The 20330-nt window shown below is 38.3% G+C and overlaps 1 protein-coding gene across 2 annotated transcripts in view; it reads left to right on the forward strand.

Annotated features, from left to right (window-relative positions):
* ADAMTS2 (ADAM metallopeptidase with thrombospondin type 1 motif 2) overlaps nt 1-20330 on the forward strand; it is a 330178-nt gene that overhangs the window by 274654 nt on the left and 35194 nt on the right. For both annotated transcript variants that reach the window (XM_020782724.3, XM_072990085.2), the window contains exon 11: nt 15819-15964. In XM_020782724.3, coding sequence (XP_020638383.3) covers nt 15819-15964 — 146 coding nt within the window. The remainder of the gene's footprint in view (nt 1-15818; nt 15965-20330) is intronic.

Genomic DNA, 20330 nt, shown 5'->3' on the forward strand with positions numbered 1-20330 from the left:
CCCACTTCAGTGGTCCCCATAATCATTGGGGCTTTGGAAACAATATCAAGAAACTTCACACAGTACTGTAAGCAGTTGCAGATCTCAGAAATCACACCATCAGAGCTACAAAAAATGGCAGTATTAGGAACAACATAGATACTGCGCCAATATTTAACAGATACTTAGATTTTTGATTAAAACTTGTATCTGTTGTTTAATACCAGTCAATTTTTTAAAATTATTTTTAATTAACTAAAGCATAAACATAAACATAAAATACACAAACCAAAATACAATTTAACTGTATTCCCCACCACTGTAGATGAGACCTCTTGCAATAATCTTCTTCCTCAATCTATATTCTTCCTCTTCTTTTATTGTTCTCTTCTCCAGAATGTCATTGATTCTTGATTTGGAGCTTTCCCCTTTCCTCTTGTTAGTACATATTCCAAGAATCTGCCCCATATTTCATAAAAAAATATTCTTTTTCAACTGTCCTTTCTTAACCTCTAGATTACAAGTTAATTTATCATTTATAGCTATGTTCCATATTTCATTATACCATACATCCATGTGAAATTCAGATTTTGATTTTCATTGCCTAGCTATTATTAATCTTGCTGCTGTTAATAAATTAGTTATCAATTCTTTAATCATCTTATCATATTCCACATTCTCAAATATTGATAACAAAGCAATCTCAGGATTCAATTCTATGTCTTTTCCTCATATATCATTTAATTCTTTAAAAATTTGTTTCCAAAATCTTTGTACTTTTTCACATTCCCACCACATATGAAAGTATGTACCAATTTCCTTCTCACATTTCCAACAGACATTCAGATAACTAGCATTAATTTTATTTAATTTTGTTGGTGTTAAATACCATCTTAGACACAGTTTAAATTTTTTCCCTTATTCTCACTGACATAAATCTTAAAACCCTCATATTCCACATCTTCCTCCATTCTTCCTTATTCATCCTTTTTTCAAAGTCTTGTTCCCACACTAGTTTCACCCCTTCTTTATCGCTTTCTTCTTCTTCTAAATCAAGCAGGAATCCGTAAATTTTACTCACTGTGCCCTTTACTGAATCAGTCATCTGAATGTCTTCATATGATAATGGAAATTGTTCATACTTTATGTATTCTCTACCTTTGTTATATTTCTTTACCCATTCATTAGTCCATCTTTCTAATTGTATATAATTCAACCATGAGATATTCTTACTCTAAAGAATTTGTTTCATTTTCTCTATTGATCTCATTTTATACAACCAATCTTTCAATCTAATCACTTTTTTTCTTTAAATAATTCCACATACACTTTCATATTGACAGGAAAATTCTCTATTTCTGTCACTAATCCAAATGGAGAGTTAGATGAGCATAAATTATTTCGATATTTCTACCATATGTTTAACATTGTCTTTAAGAACGGGTTTTTAATTTCACGTATTTTGTATTTCTTAACCACCAGTCAGTGTTTTTATAACATTGATTGTGCCTGGTGTTTTTAAACAACGACAACTTGTTGATGCTCTGAGTTAAAACTGGCCCACCTGGCCACCTTTATGAAGCTTTCTAGTTACTTGATTATTATAATTTTTTAAGCTGTGAATATCCAGCTTCCTCATTCTTGCCTGACAGGTGAGGTCTAACATACAACTTTTCTGTTTCACATTCTGTATCTTTATTTATTTTAATCTCCTACTTTTTTTAAAAAAACTCTATAATTTCTTGTACACACTGTTAAATCCTACTTTGCCCGTGACTTTTAATTTTTAAAATATTTACTGATGGGTTGAAAGCTTCAACTGTAATAAAACATCATGTAGCAATATTTCATTGCTAGTATGCCCAATTTTTGACAAATTGAATTGCTATTATGTCTAATGTGGCATTTTGGCAAAAGAATTTTTTGGCTACCTTGAAGGGATTATGGTTTCCTTGTGTACATATTTCATTATCATGTAATAGGAAAAATCAGACTCTTATGGCATCTTGTTCTGTATAGAGATCTGTGCTTTCCTGTTCTTTTATTTTCCTCCCCAAAAACTTTTAAATAGAAGTAGGAGCAGAAGAGGCTGCTGTATGTCCTCTATAAATATATATTAATATTAACGGTTTGCTCAGCATTTCTATTACACAGAGTTATGTAAGTCAGCTGGAAAAATGAGTGAAGCAGGCAAGGATTTCCTTAGATTTATTGCCTGTGCAAGTGAGTTGTACATGCTTCTGCTTGTAGAAGATCTCAGCTAACATACTTGCAAAGACTTATTCTCAGTTAACTGGTAAAACTATTTCCAGAATATGATTTTAGACTACCAGTTTTGCTTCCTTGCTAATAGAAAACTAGCATGGCTAGAACCATTCTCCCTGATCTCTAGTTTTCTTTGTACTGTACAGTGTTCTGTACCTGCAATAACAGAACCCAGCCATAGATTTGTCACTTTAGAGAAAAAATATGCCAATACTACTTGACAGCCAATTTGCTTATAACATTGACAAATATATATACTGTATGTATAATTTTAAAAACATTTTTAGAGAAATCGTGTCATCTTCAATGGATGATCCTAATTCTTTCTGCTGTTCTGTTAGTTACAAGACTCCCATTTTTACCTTCCTTAGCTATTTTTAATTTGCCCAGTAATGTAGTTTCACATTCCAGTTTACAGGTAAAATCAGGTGAGTTGATCTAAAGGTCTCTTTGAATTCCTTCATTTACTATTATCATTTTATATCTTAGGTTGCCATCCAGAGGCCGGAAGGGTGACGATTAGAGGTGGGGGTATTTATATTCATATCTGAATACGAATATCCCCACACAGCTACACTAGCAGTGACAGCGGCCTCACTCATCCTTCCAGTCACTCCCAGAGTGCCACTGTCTTCCCGCTCAGCTAGCCACTCCGGGCAGGGAAGGGAGGACGAATCTCCCTGCATGGCTGCCGAGTGGCCAGCCGAGCAGGAAGTGAGCAGGGCTCCAGGAGTGATTGAAAGGATGAGTGAGGCCACTGTCACCGCTGGACATGTCAATGGATGATCCAGCCCCGGGGGCTGGACCCTCGTTAAGTCCAGGTGCACAGTGATATTTGCATACATATACGAATATCCCCATCTCTAGTGAGGATGTAAGAAGCAGCAGTAGATTTTCAGTAATAAAAGACTTTCCCTTTTTCTCCCATAGGTTTTCTGAACTGCAAATAGCCACCATTGTCGAGTGGCATCTATGGGAGCTGTGGGATGGGAGGAGGAGCTCTTTGATTACTGAAAATCTCGTCCTGCTGGTAACATAATCAGACAATGAGAAGTTTCTGTAATAAAAGACTCCCTTCCTCTATGTGTGGAACAGAAAGGGAAAGTCTTTCATTAGTGAAAATCTACTTCTACTGGTGATATAATCAGCTTTCTGCAGATGCATCTATACCAAAAGGAGCGTGTACTTACCAAGAATAGGGAGTAAATTACAGTCACCAGAAAAAACATGATAAACATTCTGCTGCTAAAGGCAGAACAGAATTAGTAGTAATTTTTTGATTCAAGATTCAGTGAATCATATATATATGCTGTCCTGGCTCTTTGCAGGTTACAAGCATGATGGACAACAAACATTCTTAGGACATATATCTGTGAAGATTCTCAGTCATCTAGGTTAGGTTATCTGGAAGTTGACTCATGGCAACTGGACTTCTTTCTTATTAGGCTGAAACGTTTTGCTACTCATCCAAGTAGCTTCTTTAGTCTGAGGAGAGTTGGAAGGAGATCCCTGATATATCCTCCAAGTTGGTTTCACTTCCCCCTGGTCTGAATAGGCTTGTTAGATGGACAAAGGCTGGGGGGTGGATTTGAGTGAAAATCCCACTTCTACAGTCTTTCTCCACCTATTGTCATGGGTCTTTAACAGTCGTAGTGGTCTTTGTGGTGTGTGTGGTCCTAATCTTTCTTGGGACAGATGAAAGGGCAGCATGATAAATAGGAGACGGATTATATCAAAGATTTTCTGTATCCACACGTATGGCCTCCCTAACCCCTTGCTCAAACCACCTATCTTCTTGATCCAAAATGAGTACATCTTGGTCATCAAATGAGTGTCCTTTTTTCCTTCAAATGAAGGAACACTTCTGATTGTGGTCCTGAGCCATTGCCCCTCCTGTGCTGGGCCATTCTCCTGTTTAGTGGCTGTTTGGTTTCTCCATTGTAGAGCTCTGAAAACTTCTCTTTGCATTGGACCACATATACTATATTGCGCCTGTTGTGTTTTGGTGTGTGGTCTTTTGGGTGGACAAGTCTCTGCCTTAGTGTGCTTGTGGGTTTGAAGTGCACCAATATGTGGTGTTTACCAATAATCCTTTTGAGCTTTTCAGACACACCTGCCATGTAAGGAATGACCAGGTTCTTCCGTCAGCTCTGGGTCTCAGACTGTTCCATTGTCTTCCTGGGTTGAGATGTTGCCTTGTTAAAGGCCCATTTTAGTTATCCACAGGCCTTAAGCACTGTCTTCAGATGTCCTTCTTCCTTCTTGGCTTCTGTGGAGGTAGGGATGTTTCTTGCTCTGTAGTTTAGCATTCTGATGACCCCTAGTATGTGTTACAATGGGTGATGAGAGTCAACCGGTGGAGAAGGATTGCAAAGGTGGAATTTTCACTCAACTCCTGTCCATTGTCCATGTAACAAGCCTATTCAGACTAGGGGAAACTGAAACCAACTTGGAGGATATATCAGGGGTCTCCTACCAAATCCCCTTGGACTGAAGAAGCTACTTGGATGAGTAGAGAAACATTTAAGTCTAATAAGAAAGAAGTCCAGTTACCATGACTCAACTTTCAGATCCTTAGGGCAAAGTTGCAAGATTCACAGAATAAGTTTGAAGTAGCTTCTTTTTTATGGTTTTCACTTGGTGGACTGGCCATGTTTAGCAGAGAATTCTGGGAATTGTAATCCAAAAAAGAAGCTTTCCAAGATTGTGATTATTGTTCTCCTTCATGTATACATGTTGTTCTGTCATTGTTATATCCTGTCAAGTAATTTCCATGACCAAGCAGAGATTCAAACTCAGGTCTCTTTAAGCCTAATCTAGCACTCTATCTGCTATATCACACTAATTGCTTATAAAGCCCTAAACGGTTTAGGACCTCAATACCTGGTGGAACGCCTTCTCCCACCAAGATCTACCCGTGTCACTCGTGTGAGCCAGGAGGTGAGGCTGAGGAGCCTGACGCCGAGAGAGGCCCGGAAGGAAAAGACCAGAAATCGGGCCTTCTCGGCGGTGGCTCCTCGCCTCTGGAACAACTTACCTCCTGAGATTCGCGCGGCTCCCTTGCTGGGCACTTTTAAGAAACAATTAAAAACATTCATGTATAAGCAGGCCTTCCCAACAGTTAATCCCTGACGATCCTTTCTTCCTATACTCTTTTGATCTTTATCTACGTTTACTTGTAATGTTTTAAATATTTATTGTTGGTTGATTGTAAGCCGCCTAGAGTGGTCGAATGCGAAATAAATAAATAAATAAATAAATAAATAAATAAATAAATAAATAAATAAATAAATAATAATAATAATAATAATAATAATAATAATAATAATAATAATAATAATAATAATAATAATAATAATAATAATAATAATAATAATAATAATAATAATAATAATAATAATAATATCAGGTAAGCATGAAGCATTATTTTAGCTACCAAATCAGTTTGGGTAATTAACAACTGGAATCAGGTTACAGATACAGTATTCAACTTTCTTTGAGTTCTTTCTCCCTCCAGTAGGTTCTGTCTCCCTCAGTTAAGTTCACAAAGAAAGGGGTGGAAACCTCTCAAATCTCACTTTGTCTGAATATTTTGTTTGGAATGATGTCAGGAAAAGAGAGAACAGAATTATAATCAATTAAAGATGTTGGTTAAAAAAAATCCATTCTCTCCCCCACCTCCAGTGTTAAAAACATCCAGTTATCATGATTTCATACCACTATTCCCAGCGCCTATTACTAAAGTGCAAGCCAATGTAAACATGGTTGGGCTGTCATGAAAATATCCTGGCTTTACAACAGCTGAAGAAATTAAGTGCTAGAAGTGGTTGTGATGTTGGTTTTGTTGAGCAAGCGTTAGCTCTCATAAGTGTTCTCTTAACTCTTCCCAACCACAAATGTGTGTAGAGGACAGAAAAAAAACAGGATTTGGCTCCTGATGATTCTTTACAGAGAGAATTATCAAGAGTCAAATGCTCTAAATATTACATATAATCATTTTCTGAGGAAGATTGCCTGATGTGAGAGATCAGAAATTGGGTGGAAGAGGTTGGAATTTTGATATGGTCCAAAGAGAATCTGATACCTGACTCACCTATTGTAACATCAACTTGAAAATGCATTTGTGTGAGGGGGATGAATATGCAAAATAAGGTGCATTGAATGGATGAAATGTGATACAAGCTGACAATTGCAGTCTGTCAAGTCAAGCATCCCAACCACATTCTAGAATATATATTTTAAGTGGCACCAAACTATTAACTGATGATGATTCCCTCCTCACAGCCCCCACCAAGTATTAAGAATACATTTTAAAGGAAAATTAAGGATGTGACATGTGTGAGACTTTTTCTTTTAATCCACAATGTGCACATAATTAATGTCTCAGGAAAGTGCATTTCAGCGTTGGTCCTAAATTTGCTCTTTTATTTTAGTTCCTATTCAGACATACTAAAGAGTTTAACAGCTGCATCAGCTCTCTGTAAATCTAGTAGCAAATTGCTTTTTTTAACAACATCATGTTTCGCATAATAAACTAAAACAATTTTCTCTGCCCTGTGAAGCTTGTAAAAACTTACAGAAGTATCCAAGTAAGGTGACAACAAGCTACTGACCATACCTTGACAGTACTAATGGCATATTTCAATGCATGCTTACTTAGAAGTAAGTCTCCATGTGTTCAGTTGGGCTTTCTGCCATGTAAGTGTACATAGGATTGTAGCCACAGAAATGTTAATATTTATATCTACTGATAACAGTTCTTTTTCAGAAAGGAAAGAGAACACTTCTCGGGCCCCTTGGAAGACATCTCCGATCGTTATCTCCTGTATTCACAAAATAGGTAGCTACATGCCTCAGGCCAGTTCAGTCCACAGAACCCCCCATACCACACACAACTGCTTCTGTTCTTTAACTTCATAGATCAGTGGAGCAAATGTGTGTGGACGGGAGGTGGAGTGATGGTATTTGCAGTTGAAAAGATGTTGCTGTCGGGGTCGATTAGGGGAATTGCTGACAATGGGTCAGGTCGAGTGCCTGGTTTTCACTCTCACAGCTGACAACATGTAGAGGCCTGCTAAATTCCAGCTTCAAATGACACAGGTGATACCATTTTTATCCACTTCTCACATATGTCACTCTTTTTATAAAGAGCTCAAAATAAAAATAGTTCTGTGAGGATTAGAATAGAATAGAGGTTAGAATAGACATGGTCTAGAGGGGCGGGATATAAATAAATAAATAAATAAATAAATAAATAAATAAATAAATAAATAAATAAATAAATAAATAAATAACTGAGCAAAATCCAGTTGTTAGTACTACTTATTGGAACTTACCTGAGTTGGTCTGTCCCACATACACAAATGCATTTTCAAGGCCTGCATTTTCCTGCACCGTCGCCAACAACAAAACCAAACTAGTGAATGATCAGTGGTTGTGTCTAGTACATCCTGGTGGCACTCCTGTTGCCCTTCGCTGCTGGATTCCTCTTACTTGTACAAATCTATTGGGTACACGTAAAGTGTGTATTTGTGTTGGCATACCCTCTATTGTATGCAACAGATGGCTTCTGGAAACATCTTTGAAAACTGTGGGTGGATGTCAGAGAACAAAGATGTAGCACATGGGGCAAAGACTGTCGGTTTGGAGGTCGTATAGGCAGACAAAGGGAAACATTAGGAATACTTGCAGTTCAGGTAACATCCTGGATACACATTTAAATGGGAGTAAATCCTACTGAACTTAATAAAGACTGATTCTGAGCATGCAAGGAAGAAATCAACAAATAAGATATCCACCTCACATTTTAATGAAACCCCATCATTCCTATGTCACAACTTCATAAAGTCTCCTTTGTTATACTTTAAGAAGATCTTTTAATGTACTCTAACCCTTGGGCAAGCTGCAAGATCCCAGGGCACCCTCAAAGGAAAGGATTAGTATACAATTCAATTTTTGAGTACTATATACTTAGAAAATCTTGGAAGGGGTCATCATAAGTCCAAACTGACTTGATATCACATGATTACTACTATTAAGAATGCTCATATCTGTGATAAAGGAATGTCTTCATTGGCCTTTGAATGGAAGAAATGAAGGCTTTAAAGTGTATTGTTTCGACGTTTGGAATGTATTGATACAGGTTGTTTGATTGAGATTTGAGTGAAATTTCATTTAAATCTAATTTTATTAAATTCTTATATATGATTTTGTAAACTTTTTTCTCAAGGAGTGCTGTTTTAATTGAGATATTGCATTAAAAATCTTTATGTATTTAGCTGGCTTCTGCATTTAATAAACCTGAGAGAAATCTAAATAAACTCTGCTGTTTACAGTTTTAAAAAGAAAAAACAAAACACTTTCAAGAAAACTTTAATGCAAATACTCTCCTCTTGAAAGTTATTGTCTGTATTCTAAACTAGACATGAAATTCCAATAATTCAGCAAAATATGTTAGCTGCTTTTCTATTTCATTATGTTACTCCTAGTGTGACTTTATATAATCTTAGAAGGCTTTGCAGAAAAGGGCATGGCTACAAAGACCTGGTGTGATGTGATCCTGAAGGGGAGCCTGCCTGTCTGAATTTGCCAGTACCTTGCTGTCCCCTCTGATTGTTTTTGAGGCCAAAGGAAACCTAGCCTTTCCTTCAACCATCTGGAGAAGAAATGGGTTAGAAGAGATTAGGCTCAGAGAAAATGTCTTCTGGGCTCCATCCACTGTTCCCTTGAAAAGTTGATTTATTGCAGAAGAAAGAGCAGTGGCCAGAGGCAAAGGAATAAGAAGATTCCTGTACTCCCACCCCCTTCTCCCTTGTATTTCTTTGTGGGTTCCCACTTCTCCAGTAGGATTTTTTTTTCCACAGTTGCTGGGGAATTAAATAAGAAGATACCATAAAGGAAATTAACCAAAGGAAAATGTTTCTCCAAAGGCAATCAGTCCAGTCCAGATGATTTCCCGCTGAGAAAGCTGACCTCAGCTTCTCCTAGACAGGAGACAGATGGATAAATATGTGCTGAGTTAGTCACCACAGAGACAGAGGATCTTGGATTCTAAAAGAGAATTTTCACTGGCTGCCACAACCTTTTTCTGTTTCTGTGGGCTTTATGTATAATAATGATTTAACCGATCAACAGATGCCATGGGGTAGACCAATTCTAGCAGTATATGGCTAAGTCATAAAGAAATATAATCTCTATCTGAAAAAGATTTTACCATAACACTAAACAGAAATGAAGGTGTTGAAATAGGGATGGAGGAGAATACCATGCTGTTCATTCTGTAATCTGTTTACATGGGTGAGGGTGGAACTGGCAACAGATGGACCACTTAAGTTCCCCATCAAAGCTATCACCCCATCATGACTATGCTACCTTCTTCAGCCATTCTATTATGGAGCTGAAACTGTTCATATTATAAAGTGATCATAATTTGAGAGGGTTAAGATTGATTTGAGGCTACCTATTTTCTGGTTCTGTGTCAACCAACAGAGGGACCTAGTTTACCACATAAAGAAGAAAAATCCTCATCCTGGTCATTTGATTACTTTCTCATGCCTTCCATTCCCTTTCATACAAACCATTAATGACTGGTGTATTTTTGAGTAAAGTACATCATACCAATCACATGTGACAAAGTTACCTCTAATGCAGCAGTTCTCAAACTTGAATTCTCCAAATGTTTGGGTCCATTTCAAGGAGAAAGGCAAGTTTAAAATATTTTAAATAGGTAAATAAATTTCAGTCGCCATAAGTTCCAACCAGTGGCCAAGGATGCTGTATGTTGAAATCCAAAAGATCTGAAAGGCCAAAGACTGATAATAGGAATATGAATCTTGCAATTTCTCACTCTCAGAGAGAAACCAAGGGAGGGAAAAGACACTCTTCCCCTAGTGAAATCTCCCCCCCCCCTTTTTTTTTTTTTCCTTTGGAAGAAATGCCAAGCAGCACAAGACTGTTATGGTTCCTGCACTGAATGGCATGTTTTCTGTGCGGAATTCATCAGAAAGGACATTAAGCTTCACAGAATGTGGCAGTTTCCTCTGCCAAACAACAGGTGAAAAATGAAGGGAGGCCAAAAATAAAAAAGGAAACAAGAATGCAAGTGGAAGTCTTATAAAGGAATCTTGACATGCCAAGATCCAGAAAATCCCAGAGAACAAGACATTTTGTGATTTCCCATCACTTCATAGTTGGGAAACCACTCATTAATGGGTTGTCTCCAAATTTAGCTTCTTCTATGTATGTTGGTGGAAGCAGGTGTCTTTATCTGTCCACCGCCCTGTAACCCCTCCAGCTATCTGAAAACATAATACAAGGAACAGTTATGGCACACATGAAGAAGGGGCTTCTCAAAATTAGGTTGTTATGATACCTTTTGTGACTGGAGCTATTCCATATAGGGAAGACAGATATTGGATCCAGCCCTCTGAACTGTAAATGTTGCATATGCTACATCCATAATGGGTGTTGCCTTCCCTGTTATGTAACTATCAGAAAGGTCAGAAGATATCCTGTTAAAGCAATTCAAATAGTGAAGAATCTTCACATGAGGGTATACTTTACCCAGCCCAAGCCAAAGAATAACTCTTCCGTGGGAATTCAACTCATTTAAAAGGAACAATGCATTCATTTACACAGCTATGAGAGAGAGAGAGGTACACTCATGCACAGACATCAAAGTCAGCAATGAATTGCTTGTTTTTCAAAATTGTGCTGCGTTGATCTCTTATACTTATTCAGATTGAATCCCGTCAAATGCAGAAAGATGTCTCTGAGGAGACCAGCATCCAATTGGCCTTTAAACACATGTTAGTTGAGGTGAATGTTCTGTCGCAAAGGACAAGTGAAACACCTCTTATGCCTTAAGTGTATGATTTGAAGTGGAATGGGAATTCTGATCTGAGGTAACTTTACACAAAACTGAAGCAGTGCTCTCTTTATTCTGGAACAATTTGATGTTGGCACCATCCCTCTTTTGTTTCTGGCTCTGTTCACCGCCATTCACTCCATTCACTGCCTGCATGCAACTTCCAACAAATTATTCCTGAGGGAATGTAGCATGAACAGAAAGTATGTTTGTTCACGTTTGTAACAGATGATGTACTATTTTTTCTCAACAATGGTTGCTGTTAAATTGTGTAGCCCATACACAATTTCTTCTTATTGAAGAAATGCTTTCTATTTGCAGTTAAAATAGAAAGAATAAATTAATGAAAGAAAGCAAAAAAAGAGAGATGTAGAACAAAATCTTAATTTCCCTTGCGAATTCGTGTTGAGAACATGCAAGTAATGACACTGTGTAGCTGAGACACAGCATGTGACATTTCTTGCTACTGTGCAGTCAAAAGCTGTCAGAGTTAGTGTCAGTGCGAGTGAATGTTTGGATGGAGTTCATGATTGTGTTTCTTCTTTGATTTTTGCTAATAAAACCATTTGGTTATTGTCCAGTAAAGGGAATTTTCAATTTTATAGCAGTGCTTTTCATAACAATACATTTTGGCTGAGCCTCGGAATGGATCACTGGCCGGATCTGAAATGTAAAATAACTGATGCTGTTAATGAGGGTGCATCGTGCTCAAAGCAAAATGGAGCTCCTTCCAGTCATCTTGAAAAGTGTTGCCATTATAGCAAGGAATATCTGTCAATGAGACCCTTCATGAGGAACTTTAAATAAATATTTGATTCATTTTAAGGTTTTAAATCTTGAGTTAATACTTGGTGATCTGTGGCAACAAAAGATATTTAAAGGAGGTCCGTGGTAAAGAAAAGGTTAAGAACTGCTAGGGTAGCCCATTCCAAAATATAGATTTATTCCTTTAAGTGATTATCATGACATGATAATTATGGAACTGGTATATCCTTGTAGTTTTCTTGCTCATATCTATGCATCTGTGAATGGCAACTAACAATAAAACTTGATAGTCATATGAATAAGGTGCCACAGCAGTCTTTGTTGCTATCACATCTAATCTGCCAAATCATGGGGACCATATTCACACACAGTCATTCTCTTTATGCAGATAATATTGCGTGATTTGACAATACCTAGTACCTGAACTTCAGTGGAGAAGCAAAATGTTGTTTTAAAAAATGTTTCTGGAGAAGGTGAAGCTCATGGAAGTAGCAGAACTCTTGAGTTAATAGCCAATATCCTTTCTTTTTCCTTGCGATTGAACTACTGCAATATTTTGGCAATCATATTTATTCAGTTCCACTGATTTCTATGAGAGATGTAAGTGAAGGAATATAAGTCTTAGCTGATTTTGTTCTTGCAGATAATGATGAAAAAATTTCTCCCCAGTGGGTGAGACTGAGAATTTTCATGCATTTGTTGCATATTTGAAATTTTAGTATAGTGTTTGTATATTATTAATTTTTTCTTTTGCACATGAAAAAACTACTTTATACAGCACACCTTAGATGTTGTGCAAAATATGAATTTCCTTAATACTTTTATATAGATAATTTATTTAAATATATATATATTTTTCCAAAACAAATACACAATACTAACAAGTATGGAACATTGCATTAAATTTCCTTAATACTAAATGCTAGTTTTTCATGCCAAACCCAGAGCAAGGGGGTGGTGGTTTCAATTACTGTGGCTGATGGGAAAGGCACTGGTCTTTTCACTCTTATATGGGAACAAAATTCTTGCATCAGTTGTACATTTGTTTGATGTGGTGCCTCTTGACGAGATACCTTTTTTCATTCAGGGCAAGAAAATTTGTCAGTATTTGTTAGACTGTAGCGAAGAGCATGTTTAACTAATGTCAACATGGCTGGATTGTGCCTGTATTCATATACGTATGAGTCCTCAACAGTATGTCAAGTTCCCAGGATACATATTAGCAATCTTCACATGGCAATGAACTTGTAATGGAGTATGTAGATTGCAACCATGGAAAATGCATGTTTAATTCTGTAATATGCCCTGTTTTCCCCACCTTCTGTTTCTTATTTTCATACTCTCCTCTGACGAGTATAGTTTTCTGTTGTTTTAACCTTGCAAACATATTGAAGAGCCATCCGATGAGCACCCAATGCATTTTCTGTATTTGTCTACTGCTGATCATCCCAACAATGTTCTCTGTGTCATAATTCTGCAAATGCTGGCCTTTCCTTGCTATTCCTTGCCAGCTTTTGGCACCTTTTCACGATTTTCCTGCTAAGTTATTTGCTTAAGTGAGATGTTGCTTTACAAATTCTTTGTTTTTGCTGGCAGTGGGTGTTTAACCATATGCTTTGCATACAGTGCCTGCCAAATGCCTAGATTTGAAGACTGGCTGAGCTGTATTCAACTTGTAGAGTTGGTAATTGGCAACTGCAAGTGAGTGATGGCACTTGGTGCTATAGCCATCTGTACCTATGCACACCCCCTCAGAGCCCCATACTGGCAAAAAGTATTGGTATATATGAAGGGGGGTTACAGTGAGAAAACAAGTATTAAGCAATGATTTATGCTCAGAGAGCAATGATAGCTCCACATTTTAGCAGCATATTTTCAAACAAATAGAGACATGTGATAGCCTTCTTCAAAGTGGTGTCCTCCACATGACTTGGAATACCAATCCCATCAGCCCCAGATAGCCTTGCTGTTTGTCAATGATGGTAGAGGTTGTAGTCTAAAACATCTAGAGAACATCACGTTGGGAAAGCACAGACCACAGCTAGATACCTGGGAGCAAGTTTCAGCGAACTGTTTCAGGGTGTCTGAAGGCAGAAGAAAGACTGAGGACAGAAGAAAGATATGCCATCAAAATGTAGGAACTAAATATTGGTGTGCATGTTGTGGCAATAGTAAGAGGTGCTGGAATGGTCATACTACTACTAGAGTATAGTGGCTGGAACTGGAAGACAAGCTGGAAAACAGTTTTTGGAGCCACTCATTTTATAGTTAAATATTTCCCTCCATTGTGGTAAGTGTGCCATTTGGCTTCTAGGCCACACCCACTTTGAAATCTGTCCATGCCTGCTGCTGCGTCCCTCGGTGCCTTTTTGCTTCAGCAGTGTGGCCCTCAATCCCAAAAAGCTCCCTATTCCTGGTATACAACCATAGGGGATGAACAGAGTAGGAATCTCCACCCTCGCTCTGCCCTCCATGTGGTCCACATAATCATTACCCAGAAATTTTCAAGGATTCACAGCCATGTGGATCCATCCAAGCATACGTGTGTTCTTAGACTCATGGATTGCCCTAATTTAGCGGTAAGACAACACTTATTCAAATCCCATTAATTCACCGGCTATGGGTTATTGCTGCTATTGTTGTTGCGCTGTGCTGTCAAGTCAGAACTGTCTCATAGCAATCCTAATAGGGCTTTCACGGTAAGTGGGACATTTAAGGAGTGGTTTTACTAGTTCCACTCCCCCAGTGAGTTTCCATCGGCAAGTGGCGACTCGATCCCTTGTTCTAGTCCATCGCTGTATCCACTACATCACACTGTGCTCCTTCTGAATTATTAGGGAAAAAGAAATAAAACCCTGTGGGGGGGATACAAAATGGAAGCCAAAGAAATATTCAGACCTCATACTGAATAGTTTTCAGTATATTCTACTTTTGACTAGCCAGTGTGGGAAAACTCTTTGTGTAAAAAAATGTGGAAATGAAATCTGTTCTGTGAACAGTTTTTAATTTGAAGATGGGCTTCTTTTAGCTCAAACTGCCACTGTAAAAAAATAATAATTACCTACTGCAGCTATATTTTTACATACTTCACAGAAGTGTCAAAATAATTATTGCCTCTAATGTACTCCGCATAGATATAGTGCTATAAAAATAAGAAATACTAATCATTTCATGTGGCTTGCTACAGGCTCGTGCAAGCTAATACTGTATATGTAATTCACAATCTTGTTTTCTCAGCACTGCCTTTTTTCAAAAATCAGTGGTATCCTTGGAGCCTAGTTTTCACCTCTTGAAATACGACCACTTTCACATGAATTGAAAAAAGACTCAGATTGACATGGGCAAAGTCTAGTCCAGAAGAAAACAATGAAATATGAATTGTATCAGAACTCTGGCATTTGACATCACTTTGCAACACTTGAGATACCGTGGGCCAATCCAGACTATACTTCTCCAGTCTGCCTTCTGTCACTGCCATTAATGCTCTCTCTGCTGCAGTGTCTGTGCTCATCTATATATAGACATCGTGTTGTCTTTTCACTGTTATCAATATTATGTGGTGGTTTGGATCCTGTTTTTTTTTCCACCGATGGAAGGGTTCCTTCTACATGTGGACAACTTCCAATCCAACAGATCAGTATATGGCAGAACAGGAGAGCACTCTCATCCCTCCCCACAAATCTGGCCTGGAGGGTTGGGGACCCTCCAGGACAGTGGGAGTAGAGGGATTTATAGATGAGCATAGCAGAAGAGGGAAAAGAGCACCTCCCTCTCTTTCTGCTGAGGAGCACATTTGGAGCAGACCTTTCCTCGGGGACTGTTCTCAGCAGCAGAATACCAGCTGGAATCCAAAAAATCATTGTCCAAAAAAAAAAGTAGGAAACAAATATATATAATTAGTTATGAAAATATGCATACATATATATATATATTTCTCTTTTAGCATTGTTTCAAAGGTCACTGTATCTGGTTAACGCCAGATATCTTGAAGCAAGATGGAAACTGGGGGTCATGGAGTAAATTTGGTTCTTGTTCAAGAACTTGTGGGACCGGAGTGAAATACAGGACCCGGCAGTGTGATAATCCACAGTAAGTTGAACTAAAAAAAACTATTGGCTATAAATGTACAGTAATAATGTATTGTGTTTTTTTTAGTTTTGATCAAAATATCTGTCTTCGTATTATTGTGGTCATTTCATAGTAATCTGTCAAACAATATATTGTTACAATAGATGAAACAGTGCACAACATGTTACTACTCTTTGTATTAAGAAATTGTATTAAGACTTTGATCCCGGGAACTGCTGCTATACCTAGACAAGTATAGGTTACATCTTTGTTAAACCTGGGTTTAAATTTGCCATTTCCAGGGAAGTTTAAAATACATGTTATCAGCACTGCTGGTGTAGAAACAAAAAGGTAATATTATTAGGACACGGAGAACAATTTAAAGATATGATAGACCAATTATATTCAGAGAATATTGCAGCAATTTTAGTAAATAATGGAATAATGGAACAGATTTCCCTAGGCCATGGTACTAGACAAGGATGTCCCCAATATTGTTTGTCTTTCTTATAGAATTACTAACAAACGCTGTTAGAGAAGATAAGTTAATTTGTGGTATTGGTCCTAAAGATAGTGTTAAAATAATTTTCCTGGTAATACTCTTTTAGCAATAAAAAATCCACTAAAGTTTATGGTTATGGTAAAGTCATATTTAAAAGTAGACATTGTCTAGAAGGGCGGAGTAAAAATCCAATAAATAAATAAATAAATAAATAAATAAATAAATAAATAAATAAATAAATAAATAAATAAATAAAAGAATTTGGAAAGGTAACAAGATTATAGATAAATGGGTATAAATCAGAGTTAATGATGTTTAATTATAAAGATGATATAGACATAATTAGAAAATAGTGTGGGCGGCATATAAATTGAATTAAATAAATAAATAAATAAATAAAAGTGTATTACATTTTTCATTATAACTCATCATAGGCATCCTTCAGTCTCGAAAGACTATGGTATTGTGCTCTGCATGGAGGACTTGGAACAGTGTCTAGTGTAGCTAAGGCCAATTTGAGAGTGACAATCCCTTCCACACTGAGGACAAATACAATCTGTACCCTGTATAGCTCCCTGATTTTGCTGCTTTCGTGACTGCCTCTTTGCCTTGGCCTGCTGGGCAATGGTCTCTTCAGATTGGGAGAGGCAATGAATTTAGAAAGATTGAAAGAGGATAATTTTAAAACACTGAATCAAGAAATTAATAATAAGTTAGATAAGTTTAGGAAAACTGGACTTTTGTTTGGTAGCATAGCGTATGTAAAATAAAGATTTTACCCAAGGTAAATATTTACTTATGATGTTGCCAATAAAGATAGTTAAAAGATTGACAAAGGGAGTGTGGGCAGGCGGGCGTATGTGTGTGCTGGAGTGTGCACGTCTACCTTCAGCCCTCAAAAATGTGGAGCATATATGACGTGGTCTGCCCACTGAAATGTTTGGAGACCCCTGCACTAGGGGAAGGAGCCAAACTGTGGTTCCCAGCTTCCATCACCTATTTATTCTAGTTTGGGTGAGACCTAGAAGGTCCGTGAGTCGGCAACTATGAGCAAGCTTCTGTCCCTAGATTTCCAATTACTCAGTTATTTAAGCTTAAAACGCTTTAGCTGTGTACTTCAAACCTTGCACACCATCCTTACCAGGTAGGACACCCGGATAACAAAAATAGCAAACATAGTCCTTGTGGCTAAGGCACTTTATTTAGGCACTCTCACCCTTGCGCTGTGGATTAAGCTGCAAGCCTCTCAGCTGCAAGGTCGGAAGATCAGCAGTTCGAATCCACACGAGAGCTCCCAATTCTTGTCCCAGCTCCTGCCAACCTAGCAGTTTGAAAGCATGTAAAATGCGAGTAGATAAATAGGGACCACCACGGTGGGAGGATAACAGTGTTCCATGTCTAAGTCATGCTGGCCACATGACCACGGAAACTGTCTACAGACAAACTCTGGCTCTATGGCTTGGAAATGTAGATGAGTTTCGCCCCCAAGGGTTGGACACAACTGGACAATTTGTCAAGGGGAACCTTTATCTTTACCTATAATATGAAATATTTATTCAAAAGGAGTAAAAAGTTATAAAACCAAAGAAATACAAAAAGACACAAATTATATGGTTAAATGCCAAACATCTAAGTACGTATTAAATAAGCTCCTGTAAGATTTTCCCATAAAACAATAAGATGATTAACTAGCTAAAAGTTTTACTACTTAATTACTAGTCTATCCTATGTAACCATGACTGCATTTCCTTAAGCAATCAAAGAAGGCTTTGCACCTATCTTTCTTCTTCCAATTCTCTCTCTCTCTCTCAGATGCATAAAAATATACAAATATACACAAAAAATTATAACATCAGCTAATAAATTAATAAATTGTTCAAGATGGCAAGAGAAGAGAAAGAAGAAGTAATCAAGGATTAGCTGGAGGGAAGGCCTGTACGAACATCCATGTTTTTAGTTGGTTTTTTAAGATACCCAGTGAAGGGGCCGCACAAATCACCAGAGTTAAGTTGTTCCAGAGGTGAGAAGCCACCGCCGAGAAGGCCCGGTTTCTAGATCTTTCCTTCCGGGCCTCTCTCGGCGTCAGGCTCCTCAGCCTCACCTCCTGGCTCGCACGAGTGACACGGGTAGATCTTGGTGGGAGAAGGCGTTCCACCAGGTATTGAGGTCCTATACCATTTAGGGCTTTATAAGTAAGCATTAATACTTTGGTGTCAAAGTGGAACCGAATGGGCAGCCAGTGCAACGCGGCCAGAATAGGAGAAATATGTTGGTATTTCCTCGCTCCACTAAGGAGTCTGGCTGCCGCATTCTGCACCATTTGGAGTTTCCGCATCAACCTCAAAGGCAGCCCCACGTAGAGTGTGGTACAGTGATCTAATCTTGAGATTACAGCGCATGCACCAAGGTGGTGAGCACCCCCACATCAAGATAGGGTCGCAGCCGGGCTATCCGCTAAAGGTGGGAAAAGACAGTGTGGACCACCAACGCCACCTGCATTTCCATCATGGAATGGATCCCCAGACTGCAAACCCCACTCTTTGCAGCAAGGGTCACCCCCCCAAACGAGAGTCACCCAGACCACCAACAGTGAGGGTACCCACCCTCAGAACCTCCATCTTGTCCGGGTTCAGCCTCAGCCCATTTTCCTGCATCCACTGTAGTACAGTCCCCAGGCAGCGCTGAAGGGACAGGACGGCATCACCTGCAGTTGGTGAAAAGGAGACGTAGAGCTGGGTGTCATCAACATATTGGTGACACGATGCTCCACACCCCCTGATGACCCCATGCAATGTTTTTCAGTCTTGAGATGTGGCCTCAATTTTTCTCCACAACAAGATCTGGGTCTTAGGCTGAGATGGAACACCTGCAAACTCTAGGAAACAAGTACAGTGGTGCCTCACATAGCGAGGTTAATCCGTTCCGGATTAACCCTCTCGCTATGTGAAAACATTGCTGTACGTAACGGGGAAAGCCATTGGAACGCATTAAACTTAATTTTAATGCGTTCCAATAGGCTCCAAAACTCACCTTTCAGCGAAGTTTTCCCATAGCCAGCAGCCATTTTCGCACCCTCGGTAAGTGAGGGGAGGGCGCAAAAACGCTGCGCGCAGCCATTTCGGGGCTTCCGGCGGCCATTTTGGAGCCACCGAACAGCTGATCGTCGGGCATCGCAAAGCGAAGATCGGTAAGCGAAACGCTTACCGATCTTCGCTATGCAAGTTTCGCCCATAGGGGCCATCGGTATGTGATCGCATTTGCGATTGCAAAACCCTAATCGCTATGTGATTTCGTCGTTATACGGTGCGCTCGTTAAGCGAGGCACTACTGTACTGCAAAACCCATATCCTCACAAGGATATGTTCAAAATGTTAAGAATATTGAAATATATGTAAGGATAAAGGGGAAAAATTACAAGCTATACGAAGATGGAATTTAACTCTGGTGAAATTAAATCGAATAGATTTTAGTTCTTCCAGGTTGTGTTGGAGGGGTTGTCAGAAAGTGAGTGCTTATTTTCATATGTGATGGGAATGCAAGAATATATTGAAATGCTGGCAATTGATTTTCAATGAAATAAATGAAATAGTTACGTTAAATTTAGAGGCAAATCCTAAAATGGCAATTTTTTTTCAATATTTGACGGAGCAGTGTAATTTGACAACTAAAGAATTAATTTCTAATTTATTAACAGTGGCAAGATTATTTGTAGCTAGGAAATGTAAAACAATCTAAAATGTTCAGTTAAATAAATGATATAGAGAGGTTTGGGATATAGCCATTAATGACAAGTTAACACCTAGTATTAAAGTTATTAAAGCATATTAATAAAGAAGGGAGATGCACCTTTGCAAGAGTCAATACAATTTTGGAAGAGCAATTGAA

This window comes from Pogona vitticeps, chromosome 2, assembly GCF_051106095.1.
Source record: "Pogona vitticeps strain Pit_001003342236 chromosome 2, PviZW2.1, whole genome shotgun sequence".
Classification (NCBI taxonomy): Eukaryota; Metazoa; Chordata; class Lepidosauria; order Squamata; family Agamidae; genus Pogona; species Pogona vitticeps.